The sequence below is a fragment of the Schistocerca americana genome, chromosome 2 (assembly GCF_021461395.2).
Source record: "Schistocerca americana isolate TAMUIC-IGC-003095 chromosome 2, iqSchAmer2.1, whole genome shotgun sequence".
Classification (NCBI taxonomy): Eukaryota; Metazoa; Arthropoda; class Insecta; order Orthoptera; family Acrididae; genus Schistocerca; species Schistocerca americana.
Window position 1 is genome coordinate 426563167 of NC_060120.1, and position 14180 is coordinate 426577346.

At 37.6% G+C, this 14180-nt stretch overlaps 1 protein-coding gene across 1 annotated transcript in view; it reads right to left on the reverse strand.

Annotated features, from left to right (window-relative positions):
- Positions 1 to 14180, reverse strand: part of LOC124594067 (Down syndrome cell adhesion molecule-like protein Dscam2) — a 198161-nt gene that overhangs the window by 88401 nt on the left and 95580 nt on the right. The window contains exon 10 of the mRNA XM_047132417.1: positions 8931 to 9168. Within this exon, the coding sequence (XP_046988373.1) occupies positions 8931 to 9168 (238 nt within the window). The remainder of the gene's footprint in view (positions 1 to 8930; positions 9169 to 14180) is intronic.

Consider the following 14180-nt stretch of genomic DNA (forward strand, 5'->3'; position numbering starts at 1 on the left):
GACACTTTTCAAAAGAAAATCTTTAAACACAAAGAAAGTTCAGCCCATAAAGCTGTTTTGAAAATATTATCTATAGTAAGTGAAAAATCTTTGGAATCTTTCTGTGTTAAAGCACTGGGGAATGAAAAGTCAGTAACACCTAATGTTTTCAGAACTGCCTACAAAGTTGCCAAAAGGGGTCAACTTTTGAATGATTTTGAGTTGGAATTTGATGTTCAGAAATTCTTCATTTCAGGTTGGAATGTGTCAACATATTGAATCATATGTTGGAGAATTCATAGTCAGGATTATCAAAAATATAAATGAATTACATAGCAAAATTTGCTTGATGCTTCATGGAAGTTCAACATTCAGCCAATTGTCTTCATTGATTATTTATATTCGAACAATGTCACCTGATGTGACAAAATCAACTTTTATATTTTCCTCCATTTGATTGAAATAGAATCCATGACGGATGAACGTGTATTCAGTGCTGCAATGAATAATTTAAAGACATAAGATTTACACCAAGAGTTTGAAATGAAAATCTCATTTCTTTTGCCACTCATGATGTGGCAGTTATGTTGGGGAAAAATAGAAAGTTGCAGATGCATTGCTGAAACAAGCTTTCACACACGTTTTAAAGTGGCACTGTGAGAACGATAAGCTAGGGCTATTTGGTGATAAAAGAGTTTTTCCTTCAGAAATCAATCATTGTAAATCTTTCCTGGGTAAGCTCTACCGTCAACCAAAAATGCCTGAGAACTAAGAATACACGCAGAAGAATTTGAAATCCAAGTTCTTAAAATTAACAGAGTGGGTTGCCTCTAGTTTTAGAAGAGTCTCAGTAGTTTGGAGAAACTATGAGGCACTAGTTTCATGTCTTCTACAGAAAATCACCAGTATTGATTATATTTTGGTTCTAGGTTTAATGTGTGACATGCCACAGGAGTTATCTGATCTTAGTTTAAAGCTGCAGACCTATGATGTCAGTTCATACTGCTACCAAAAAAATGAAAACACAACTCAGAGTGTTTGAAGTGAGAAAGGTAAACAGGAGTCCATATTATAATGATGCTTTAAAAGCAAAGGAACAATATTACAATTAAAGGGGGTTTCTCGTCAGAAAGAAAATGAAAAGAAAAATACTGCTTGGCCTAGTTCCCATGACTCAACATTATTTTATGAAAGGTTATGCAAGTTAATGAAAGACTGACTTAAGTGATGAATATATTTCTCCATGCACTAAAATACTGGATTCTTCTTACTGGCCTGACAATTGTACAGTAACTTTTGCTGCTGAAGAATAAAATTTAAAAATATATAAAGGTTCAGATTTCCCGAAAGAAAAGTAATCAGAGGTTTCTGAGAGTGTCTTGAAAATAAGAAATGCCCAGCTTCTCTATTGCCTCTGATAAATACAGTTAACTGCCTATTGATATCCACCAGTGAATGTGAGAGAGTATCACTGTACCTGAAGACAGTTGCCAACTTGATGTTCGTCAAATTAGCAGGACCTGCTTTACAACTGTTTAACCCAACTCTTCATGTGAAGAGCTGGTTTCTGAAAGGAAGACTGCAGGCTACAGACATGAAAAGTAAGTAGTGAAAGTGAGAAATATGACAGTGATATTTTGATGACACTTTGGAACTTGCTTAAACAACCAGATTAATCAGCAGTGTACCTCTTGTAATCTAGATTCTAGATATTATACATAAATCTGAATTATTTGTTTACTTTAAGGTATGCCACAAAAGTATTTTACAATTTCTCGCAATAATAATTTTTAAACATTTGGTATTTCCTTCTGGTCTCTCAGAATACCACTTAACTTTTTTCCAGAAAAATCAGCACTACATCTATCAATTTAGTACAGTGATGGCGTTTAGAACATTTCTGTTTCCTGTTATCAGTTGTCTAGAAATGAGATTGACAAATACCTTCTTACAATGGGAATTAACTACTTTTAAATGTGTTTAATAAATAATTGTGGGGAATGCACTGAATTTAATGGTGAATAAATTATATCCCAAAGTAAGCAGTAATATATAGATTGATGGAGCAGATCCCTTTACCTAAATATACAGAATTAAGTTACCATGTACTGCAATTACACAAATTTTATTACCCAGCCAACACACATCTGTGATGAAACTGACAAAAAAAGAACTGTGCAAATAAATTTTTTTAAACATCTGTTGGTGGAAAATTTAGTAACCGTGCCAAAAATGGAAATGGAAGACACAGGTGTATTGATATGTGTAACATCACCTATGTCCAGGAACAGCAATTGCAGTGGAACATGCCTGAAATCACAGCCTGGTCACATAAACTTCCATCGTTGCCAAATATAATGATGCCTGGTGCAGTTTCTTTCCCCGTTTCTTTTATTTGACTCCCCTCCCTATGTAGACTACCACCATTACGACTGTTTACTGTGTGGACAGTGCTACTTAGTCTGGATTTTTGGTTTGCAACATTGCAAGGCTTCATGGAACTTCCATTACTAAACACATGTTTATCAGATAAGTAGTGCTTTTATACAACTTAATCAAGGACTATGTTATATTAATTTATATTGTGGCTCACATGAATATACCAACAATAACTGTTAACTGTTGACTTTGTGGACTAATAGACAATTTTACTTTACTGTTACAAAAATTAATTGTGTTCACTAAACATTGTTGGCCCCAAGTGAAGGTTTTAACACTGGTGACAAAGCAAGCGCAGTTTTGATTCACCAAGTGCTACCATAAACATCAGATTTCTCCAACTGTGGCTGCGTCGGTTAAACCAACATCGGAACCTGATAATGTTCACCACTACAGAAGTTGCAGGTGCGACCAGTAACCTAGGCATTTCAACCATTTAACACATTTGCTGTGATCACCAGCGCGGGCCGCTAACGCATTAGGCAGATGCTTGTAAGCACACGTGAGCTGAGAGCTGAAATCATAACCCTGCAAAACCTGTAAGTTCATGTTGTGCAGGTACATAATATTGACAGCAAATATGACGTCTGTGCAAGAGGTGGAGCTAGATATAGAAATACAAGTACGCTTTAGCAGCATGCCAGTCATGTGATAAATGCTGCATGCTGTCTGACACTTATAAGTGTTACATGCTTTTATTGCAAACAGTTCTAACAATGCCTCTGTTTTTTTTATTTTATTTCAAACTGGAAAGAAAATGCAATTCAAACAAGTTATACATCTGCTCCATCAGGAAAGAATGAGAGTCTGAAAACACCAAAAGATTTATCAAATGGAGGAAAAGAAACAGGACTCATCAGCAATGTGGTGCTATGGAAACCCTACAAACACTTTATAAATCAAACATGAACAGATCTGCCTCTGAAGATACAACATCCCATTGCATTACAGATGTGTAATTGTGCAGCAGTTCAAACAGAATCCAAGTTTGTTTGGACACATTATGCACACACATGATGTATCCATATGCTTGCCCCGTTCTGTACACATTGTGCACCGCTTCCCCATAACCTGCTTCTTCCCTTCAGTTGCATCCCGCTTTCGAATGACGTGCGTGTCTACGATATTTATAACACACACCTTTTGTAATGTCCATTGGTGGAAGTACTCCCTTTACTATTTCTATTCTATAATAATACAATGTCATTTTATACCCTGAGAGTATTTATTATATAGGTAATGTGAATTGAACATTAGCATGTCAACTACATGGAAGAATAGTTCCTTTGGCCAGCAGATAGTCTTTTGTTCACATAAATAATACGACAACATCTGGTCCTGCCTATCGGTCCCAGAGATACAACTATTATATTTGATAACTGGCAGTGGTTTCGAGACTATTTTCTGGCATGCATTCAGCATATGTCCCATTGTATTAGGATATTCTGTGAAAATATAGGAGACCTCTCATCTATCCTTCCATTTGCCGATCATTACGCCGTCCAAATATCGTGCAATAGTGTCTCCTTTCCCCAGTTTTGCACAAATCACATCTTTAAGGGTATTTCTCCTATTTAGCCTTAGTGTTCTGGTGCAGTGTGTTTTTGCATTCAACAGGGGTTTAGGTAAAGCAACGTTGTTGTAAAAATTTTCCATGTAAACATGATGGCCAACATGCAGCTTCTTTTCCAACAAATGTAATACTATCTTTTCAGCATGCCTTTCTCCTCTCATATCACTATGCATCCCCGTGTGCACCGTGCATTTATTTACGAAACTGTCTGGATTATTTAGCATGTACAATTTGATGTCATATTTATTCCTTTTGTTCTTTATATATTGTCTAAATGACAGTCATCCCCTCCAAAGAATCATTCATTCATCTAAAGGTATATCCCTACTTGGATAACACACCTGACACATTCTGTTGTTAAACTAATTCAATATAGGGCGTACTTTATACAGTCGATCATCTGGTTTCACGTCTCCTGACTCGGGATTTTTCGTAAAATGCAGTGAGCGTAAGATGAGCAAATATCTGTCCCATACTCATTGCTGTTCCTCTATTTTTGAACAGTGGGTATTTCTTCCAGTAGTCTTGTAATCGGGAATATTTGACATTACTCGTATGTAACGAAATACCCAGGAAGACTAGTACTTCTATACTTACAGATACTAATCCTAGAGCACTCTTTCATATTTCCGCTTGCAAATATATTGCCTGCATTTCTGTTCATTTCATCAACTACAAGCTGCAGTATGTCATCTGTAACCAGTAGCCAAAAGAAACGCATTGGTGTATTGCTAGCAGGATTTATCTGCAACATTTTGCTTTTGTAAATGTATGATACTGCATCCCATGTGGTCCTTCATGCCAAGTCAAACCTGGTTTGCTTGCTTCTGTGAGTGTGGGTTCTTTATTGTTGATGATTTCCTCGTCATTGTTGTCCAATTCTGAACTGTTGTGAAACGTATTCATTGTTCATTGTTCATTCTTCCTACTCTTTTTTGGGTTAGAAGGCCCCAGTGTTGGTTGATTCGACACCATTGCTAACAATGCACAGCACAGAAGACTAAAGATGAAAACACACAACTGGAGACAGGAAAACATTACATGGTATTTCATTGATTGCTTGTACTAACACGAATGCACAGCTGAATAAACTAAACTGTGTACTCGGCTAGTGAATACGCCGCTTATAAGCATTACCCACACTGGCTTGTTGATCACGGAAAAGCTTATGAGCATCAGCTGCACTGGCTTGTTGATTGCGGAAATGCTTAGAAGCATCAGTCACAGCGAACGTGTTAATAAGACTCAAGAGGATAAGGAAGTATGCCAAAAAAACACCATGCTACCATTTCAGGCAAATGATATTAAATGTCAGTATAACCTAAGGGCCCTTTTGTTGTCTATGAATCCTCAGCTAAATTGCTTGATTCATAAGTTAGCGTCATTGTTACTGTTGTCTGCGATATTCTCTTTATTATGTGATCATTTTTCCAACAAGATGCATGTGATAGTGACAAGACTAAAATTCTTACAACATTGCAAGGCAGATGCTGTAAGTTATGCATCTTGAGTTGCAGATTTTCAGGGGTGGTATTGAGAATGTAAATTCATATGTGGGTGTTGTAAATCATAAGCAGAAAGCTTAATACATAATGTAGTGATTCACCTTGCCTCAGATAAGGAGGTCCATGCATAAGCCTTAAGACAGTCTGATCACTCCCTGGCTGAAGTATTGTGAACTGCACATGCATTTTCAGTAGACTTGGACACTTCGCATTTGACTCATAGCCATGGTGGTATAGTCCACCAGGTTTCAGTAACAGACTCAAAAGTAATAAACAAGTTCCATTCAGTAGTAGTGTTCTCCACAGTTGCGGGCTAGTACCAGTCATTGTTTGTGGTGATGAACTTGGTTTCATAGTCTCTCAGACTGTTTTTCCTTGCATTCCAGATGTCAGTGTCATCATCATGAGGACAAAGTGTTATAAGGGCCGACACAGAGGTTACATTGCGGAAGTACGTTGTAGGGCAAAGGGCAGCAGGCAGCAGAGATTCAAATTAATAACATTTAAAGCAGTGGTCAGATTCTAACACCATATAAAATTTTGTCACAGGCAACAGTGCAAGGCGGCCTAGTGATTTTCTTTTCAATTCTCACACACTAGTCTCGGTTATAAACCAGTGTGTGTACTTTAGAGTGTGTCCCCCTCATTTGGTGAAGTGCAGTCAGAATGGTGGGCATATGGCCACACTTTTTTTAAAGGAAACTGACAGTCACTTATAATCAGGTGTTCTGGCCATTATCATTTTTGGTTGTGGCAGATCTATCAGACAAGAATATATTTGGCCCCAATGCATTTCTCACTTTGAGATTTTCATTACTTTATGAAATGCACTCCTCGACCCATTCAGAACTCTCTGTTGCTATGTTTATACTTAGAACTCAGTTTGCACAACCATTTAAACCTGATGTAGGGAAATTGGTTTAATTTTCAAGTCCACATTGCCTTAAAGCCGAAGGTGAATTCGATATTATGCAAAACGTGCTTGATTCCATTGGCCATTTAGGCTGAGGTTAAGACTGAACTAGATAGGCTAGAACAACAATACACTTTATCTCCCATTTCCTAGAGTCCATGGGCTTTGTTATTAGTGGTGGTCAGAAAATCCGGGGGCTTTCTCAACTTGTGTGAAGACTCGAGGCAAACCATTAATGCTTGAGCGGGCACTGATTCTTATCCCGTGCCTCATCCAAATGAACTGTTTTCTGAACTTTCAGAAGGTAAACAACGATTGATATAATGGAGACATATTTTCTATTGCCATATCACAACGAATCAGTAAGATATTAGTCTCCAGTTTGGACTGTATCAATACGATAAATTTTTGGAGTAAGTAGAATCCCCACCATATTGCAGAGGCTTCTTGAACAAACTACAGGGCACTCTGTGACTGGTTTTCGTGGTCCTAGCACAGAAATGACTTAAATGTAACATTTCCAAGTGCACCTTCTTTCAATAAGCAGTCATTTATTTAGGTTATATCCGCAGTGAAGACTGCTTTCAGCCCAGCATAGAATACACTCAGAACATGCCTGTGGTTAAATCCAATAAGAACATTCAAGTATTTCTAGAAAAAGTGAATTATTATGTGTGATTTATTCACCACACTGCTTCCACAGCCCACCTGTTAAATAAACTTTCTTTTTCAGTGGTCCATAGAGTGCCATTGGGCTTTCCAGACATTAAAATCAGCCCTCCAATCAGCAATCTATGTCATGACTTACCAACTCCATCTGCCACTGGTATTGGTAACATATGTTTCCCAGCATGGTGTCGGGGCTGTTCTCTCTCAGTTGGAGGATGATACAGTGAGACGAACCATGTTTATGTTAAAGAACCTTAGTTCTGCACAGGTACATTATTCTCACATTGCAAAGGAAGTACTGGGTATCATCTTCGGTGTCCATAAATTTCACTTACTTGATCATAAACTACTCGTGTCACTTTCTGACTGAAACTAAAGTTCAGTTTGCCAGTTTGTATAGTGCATGACAGCTGTCAATGGGGGCTCTATTTGACAAATTCCTGTATTCCGTTAACCTACACACTTTCAACTCGGCATGGACGACAACCTAGTGCAACTACTCAATGAGTTCCCTATAGTTTCCTAGAATATTGTTTCAGTGTTTAGGTGTCACCCACTTCTTTAACAGGTTCTGCAATATATCTCATCAGGTTGACCTTCCAAGATCTCCAGTGCAGATCCGATGTGTCTTTCCCTGATTCTTTCATCAGCAATGCGTAATGGGTTCTTCACTACAGCCTGTTCAATAATCTATCTTCAAACGAGATGCGGGCATTATTTTGTAGTTAGTTTACATTGAGTTCCACATCACATCTATAGTTCTAAATTTGTACTTATCTAATTTTTGGGTTGTTGGTCTCGTTGTCTCCATGGAGTATGCTGCTGGTCTCAAGTCATTGCCCTTGCACCAAGAAATAGTGAATGGTCAGAGAGTTGTTAGTCAGGTAATTTTTATGGTTATTCCAATAAATGCATTTTCCGAGCTTTGAAATAGGTGTATTCTTCAGCATTTCCACACTCATCACCAATAACATATAACACTTCTGCCTTCAGCAGTTCTAAAAAATTATATTGAGTCCCTTTGCAACTACTCTGTTGCCAAGAGCATCTATTCCCTGATGTTCCTTACAGAAGATAATGACTGTTGTTGGGTGGTGATACCATTCTCCCTCCAACGTCTGGTCCTTCCGCTTATGCAGCAGTTCGATTGGGGATTTCTTAGATGAAGTACCTGGCATGCCACTAAATCTGCTGTCCTTTAGGGACAATTAGGTTTTAGATTGTTCAGCAATGTACGGTTTGCCAGGCGCACCAACCAGACCCACCGGAGTAACAGAGTATATAACACTGTTCACTAAATAGAGGAGGTGCTGAGCAGCAGAGCTGCATATATAAAAGGTAATCTACTGCTTTTGAGTAAAATCTTTTGTCTTCCATTTCAAGCTCATAAACACACACACACACACACACACACACACACACACACACACAAACATGCGCACACGTGTGCACCCTTCTCCCCCCTATTTGTGTTTGGTAGGAATTGATCTAGCATTACATAAAAAGTTACATGAACATTTGCTGACTGAGGTTGTAAAGTACAATGTCAATAATTATGTAGTGGACGTAATTTTCTCCACAGAAACTAAAACAATATTTAACCCACTGTAGTTTTCATTGCATTAAGTCAATTAATGTTTTATCAAACCCTCCTCTTGATCTTGCTGCAATTTTACAGTTTCCAATGTGCAAGCATCAATAAAATTACACACAATTACAGTATATGTACACAAATATCTGAATTATACATCATACTTTTAACTTTGTGTACTTTTAGCTAAAATAACGACAAATTTAACAGCTTAGGGATGTCAAACTAATTATTATGTGGGAAGATAATCTGAACTCTTACCATCTTCATCAGTTGACACAATGATGCTATGACTGTGTGGTCCAGTTCCTGCTCTGTTATAAGCTTGTACCGTGATGCTGTATTCTGTGAATTTGAGCAAATTTGTGAGTTTTGTATGTAGGTCCATCCCTGGAATTACTTCAAATGTCTTGTAATGCACTGATTCTGTTGAGTTTCTCACACAGTAACCTATGTAATATCCAATAATTTCTCCATTGTGAAGGTGAGGTTCTGGTGGCTGAAATTAAGAATAGTACAACCTCTTATAATCTAGAAAACGTGCTTATGATCTCACCAAAAGTTAAGCTTCAAAAGACAATTAGAACTCAATGAACAATTATAATACTTCATTTGCTGCTGAATTTTTGATTTGTTCTCATACTTACTCTGAGGAGCACTACATGTGAGCAGTTTGTGGTACAATAATTTAATAACTATTACTATCAATAGTGTGAGGTAATGAGAGCTGAACAAAAGTTTTGTTAAGTAAGGACACAGACAGTAATAAATATTACTGATTCAGCAAGCTAATACACAGGGAGAAAAATCACACAAAATTATCATTTTCAACAATCATTTGCAAATGCAGAAAAACATGGACAAAATTTTAACTTGATCTAATGAATAGCATCTCCCTTCACATCTGAATAAATGCAACATAGCAACTACAAAAGAAAATAAAGATTCAGTTACAAGGTTAGTGGTGATCTTTTGGAGCCAATCACAACCAGTAAATACACTCTAGATGGAAAAAAAGAAAACAAAAAAACGATATGCCATGTTTGAATTATCTGAATGGGATGGAAATTGATAGATGTGATGTACATGAACTGACAAACAAATGATTGCAATTTCAGAAAAATTGGTTGATTTATTCAAGAGAGAGAGCTTGACAAATTGAGCAAGTCAGTAGTGCACTGGTCCACTTCCTGAGGGATATCATGCCAAATTCTATCCCATTGGCCTGTTAGATCATCAAAATCCTGAGGGGGTTGGAGGGTCCTGCCCATAATGCTACAAAAATTCTCAAATGGGGAGGAATCCAGTAACCTTCCTGGCCAAGGCAGCATATGGCAAGCATGAAGGCAAGTAGTAGAAACTCTTGATTTGTGCAGATGGACATTATCTTGCTGAAATATAAGCACAGGATGGCTTGCCATGAAGGGCACCAAAATGGAACATAGAATATCATCGACATACTTGGAGCTGTAAGGGTGCCATGGATGTGTACCAAATGGGGCCTGCTTTGAAAAGAAACAGTATTGTAGAACATCACTACTGGTTGTCGGACTGTATGGTGGGTGACAGCCACATTGGTATCCCACAGCTTATCAAGGCATCTCTAGACACATTTTCAGCCCACTATCTCATCGAATGGAGGAGAAGTATCTTCAGTGGCGAGTCCCACTTTGAACTCAGCCCTGATGACCAGCGAAGACATGTCTGGAGACGGCTCAATCAGTAGTGGAATTCCAACCTGACTGTCGCCCATTACATGGCTACACAACTGGGAGTGATGGTCTAGGACGCCATTTCCATTTGTAGCAGGACCCCTTTGGTAGTCATCCACAGTACCCTTACAGCACAGTGGGGCATCAACAGTTTTCTGTGCCCTGTTTTGCTGCCAATCAGGCATGCCATCCTGGGCTTACATGTCAGTGAGATAATGCCCAACCACACATGGCAATAGTTTCTGCTGCTTGTCTTAATGCTCGCCAAACCCTACCTTGACCAGCCAGGTCACCAGGTATCTTGCCAGCTGAGAATGCTTGGAGCATTATGGGCAGGGCCCTCCAACCAGCTTAAGATTTCACTGTTCCAACGTGCTAATTGGACAGAGATTGTCACAGTATTCCTCCAGAGGACAGCAAGCAACTCTTATCAGTCAGTGCCAAGTGAAATTCCTCCTTTCATAAGAAGCAGAGATGGACCAATGTGTTATTGGCCTTTTCAATTTTTGATTCTTTTTCCCTTGAATAAATCATCCAATTTTTCTGAAATTTTAATCATTTGTTTGTATGTACATGTATATCACATCTATCAATTTCTTTTCAATTTGGATAGTTCTGTAATTCCTTTGTGGTGCATCCTTTTTTTCCCCCTTAAGAGTGTATGTAAGGTTAATACTAAGCAGTGGTATGGAATGGGAGGAATATGTTAAATCTATAGTAGGAAAGGTGATTGAAAGGTTTAAGTTTATTGGAAGGGTTCTGGGAAAGTGCAATAAATATGTTAAGTAAAGAATCTGCGTACATCACTCTAACATGAACTGACTACAGTACTATCAGAGTCTTCCAACATAGCTGATCCAGAGGCTATTTAGATTGTAGATGGACATAATGAAAATTATTTTTATGGGTTATTGTGTGATTCAGTATTAAATTTTTAAGCTTATTAATTTTGCGTTGAAAGATTTTCAAATTCTAGAGTACTGCTCCAGATTAGGGGGCCTGTACCAAATAGACATGATAGTAGACATGAAACCAATTCACAGGCACATTTCTAGGATCATAACAGCTTTGTATAGACCATATGAATGTGTAACAGTCTTAAATAGGAATATCTCAAAGAAAGATGACTTTGTTCTAGCAAAAACCTGTTGAAAAAATTTAGAGAAGTGGTTTTGGATGAAGACAGTGTAACAGTGCTGCTGCATCCAACGTATATCTCAGGTAGGATTCATGAAAATAGGGTAAGGAAGTTTAATATGTGCACAGAGACATATACAGTTTTTTAATCACATGCTCAATAAACAAATGGTATGGGACAGGAAACAACTAACACTGGTATGAAAAACCCACGACATTCTCTATGCAGTGGCCTTTGGAATATACATGTCAATGTATATATGATCTCCTTAGTTCTAAGATTTCTAATTAGAATTTGTGTCAAGATGGTTTGCAGTCAGAAACACAGGTCCATCTTACAAACTTACTATGTTGATCTGTCAACAATTGTTTAATAGATCAGAACATATCAGAAATAATGATGAACATTGTAATGAAATGCCGGCCGCGGTGGCCGTGCGGTTCTGGGCGCTCAGTCCAGAACCGCGTGACTGCTACGGTCGCAGGTTCGAATCCTGCCTCAGGCATGGATGTGTGTGATGTCCTTAGGTTAGTTAGGTTTAAGTAGTTCTAAGTCCTAGGGGACTGATGACCACAGATGTTAAGTCCCATAGTGCTCAGAGCCATTTGAACCATTTTTTTGTAACGAAATGTGTACTGATTTGGCATAGAGACAAAGAGGCATTGTGTATCTGAATCTTCCCCCTGAAGTTCAGCCAACGATAATAAAGAGGACAAAAATATGGAAGCCACTTTAGAGCTCATAGGAGGGTATTATGCAGGCCACTATTATTAATCATTTCCTTTTCAGCAGGGGCTGAGGGGATAATGAGTGATCATACGCCTCTCTGTGAGCCCTAATATTCCTTGTTTTGTCCTAATGGCCCTTAAGTCAGAAGAGTATAGAAGGCACTAGAGTCATTCTACAGTCTAGCATAAACATTGGTACTCTAAACTTCCTCAACAGCATTTCACAAAAATATCATCCTCTTTTCTACCTCCTCTGTAAGGTCACTGAACATTCATGTATTAATCAAATTGACTGTTACTGTATTTAGGAGTGCAAAACAGATCTAGCAGCACATCATAGACACAATACATCACCATTAGATTTTAAAAAGCTTTTATTTAACATTCTTTCATTATTTTCAACTTTACGTTTTTTCAATTGTTAAATTCTGCACTAAGTAAAATGCTACCTGGCAACTTCTTGTTTCATAATTTTCCCTCTAGTTCATGTTATCCTACTACTTTTCATTCTCTTTGTTTTCTCAATATCAAATTCCAGTTTCTTCTCTCTTATTGTACCAAACTATGTCTGTTATTTCGTGATTCGTATTTTGTAATCTATTCATTCTCACTGTGAAGTTTGTGGTCATGTACATGAGAGGTAGTTACATAATTTTACTCATCCACATGAAAAAATACAGCTATGTAATTAAGCTTTTGTGTGTTTGCTGATACATGTCAGCAGTCCTGGCACACACTGAAATACCTGTCACTGTAGGCCCTACTGAAGCACACCAATAAAAGAGTTGAAACAAAACAGCACGGCCTGTTGATAAAATGGCATATCATATGGTAAATCATTCTTTGGAGGTGGAATAAAAAAGATTCAGCAAATCCTGTTGTTCTCAGTGACTATTTCGTTAGTAAACTGAATAGAGAATTGAAGGTCTACTGTGAGAAAGAAAAAATCACTTTCAGAATTCTCCTCCTTGGTAATGTTCCCACCTACCCACTTTTCATTATTGATTCAAGTAAAAACATTGTAGTCCTGCTTCTGCCACTAAATACTACATCTATCCTGCAGCACATAGCCGGGTAGTTATTTCTACATTCAAGGCATACTATCTGCATAAAACATACTCCGTTCTCATAAAAGAATGTGATTCAAATAACAAACTTACCATCAAGAATTTCTGGTGACAGTGTAATATTCAGATAGTGGTTGATGTTATGTAGCTCCTAAAAGTGTGAATGGTTTAGGGAGGAAACTATGGCCTGATGCTGTGTCAGTGCTAGAAGATGAAATCAAATCTTCATTTCAATGAGATAAATTGTGGACATTCCATGCCAAATTGGATTCAATAATGTTGATGAAGAGGATGTTTGTCACCTCCTAAGCTCTAATTCTGAGGATCTGAGCAATGAAGATTTGCATATAAAGAAATTTGTAATGGCTAATGAACTGACTATAGCATCATCAGATTCTTCCAATGTAGGTGATCCAGAGGCTCTTTAGTTTGTAGATGGAAAATTATTTTAGGGTATTATTGTGTTTTTCAGTGTTAAATTTTCACGTTTATTAATCTTACATTAAAAATCATTTCAGAAAGACAATAATGGTTATTTTTGGTAAAAATATTAAGAAACTCTGCAATTTTAAACTTAATATATCAGTAAATGAAGACCTAACTCCACATCTTACATAAAAAATTACTCTCAGTTACATGAATTTGGTATGCATAGTGATTCTGCCAAACATATCTTATAGCGATACAATGAGATTTATCTGTACCTGAAAACAAACAGAAATTAATTATGCACTTTTATATTTTTTTGAGGTGATAATTAAAACTTTATGACCACCCCTTGCAGTTGTACCGGTACAACTGTGGTGAGTCAGGAGCTTTGTATCTATCTTGTCTATGACAGTGAGTTCACTATTCTGTTCATAATA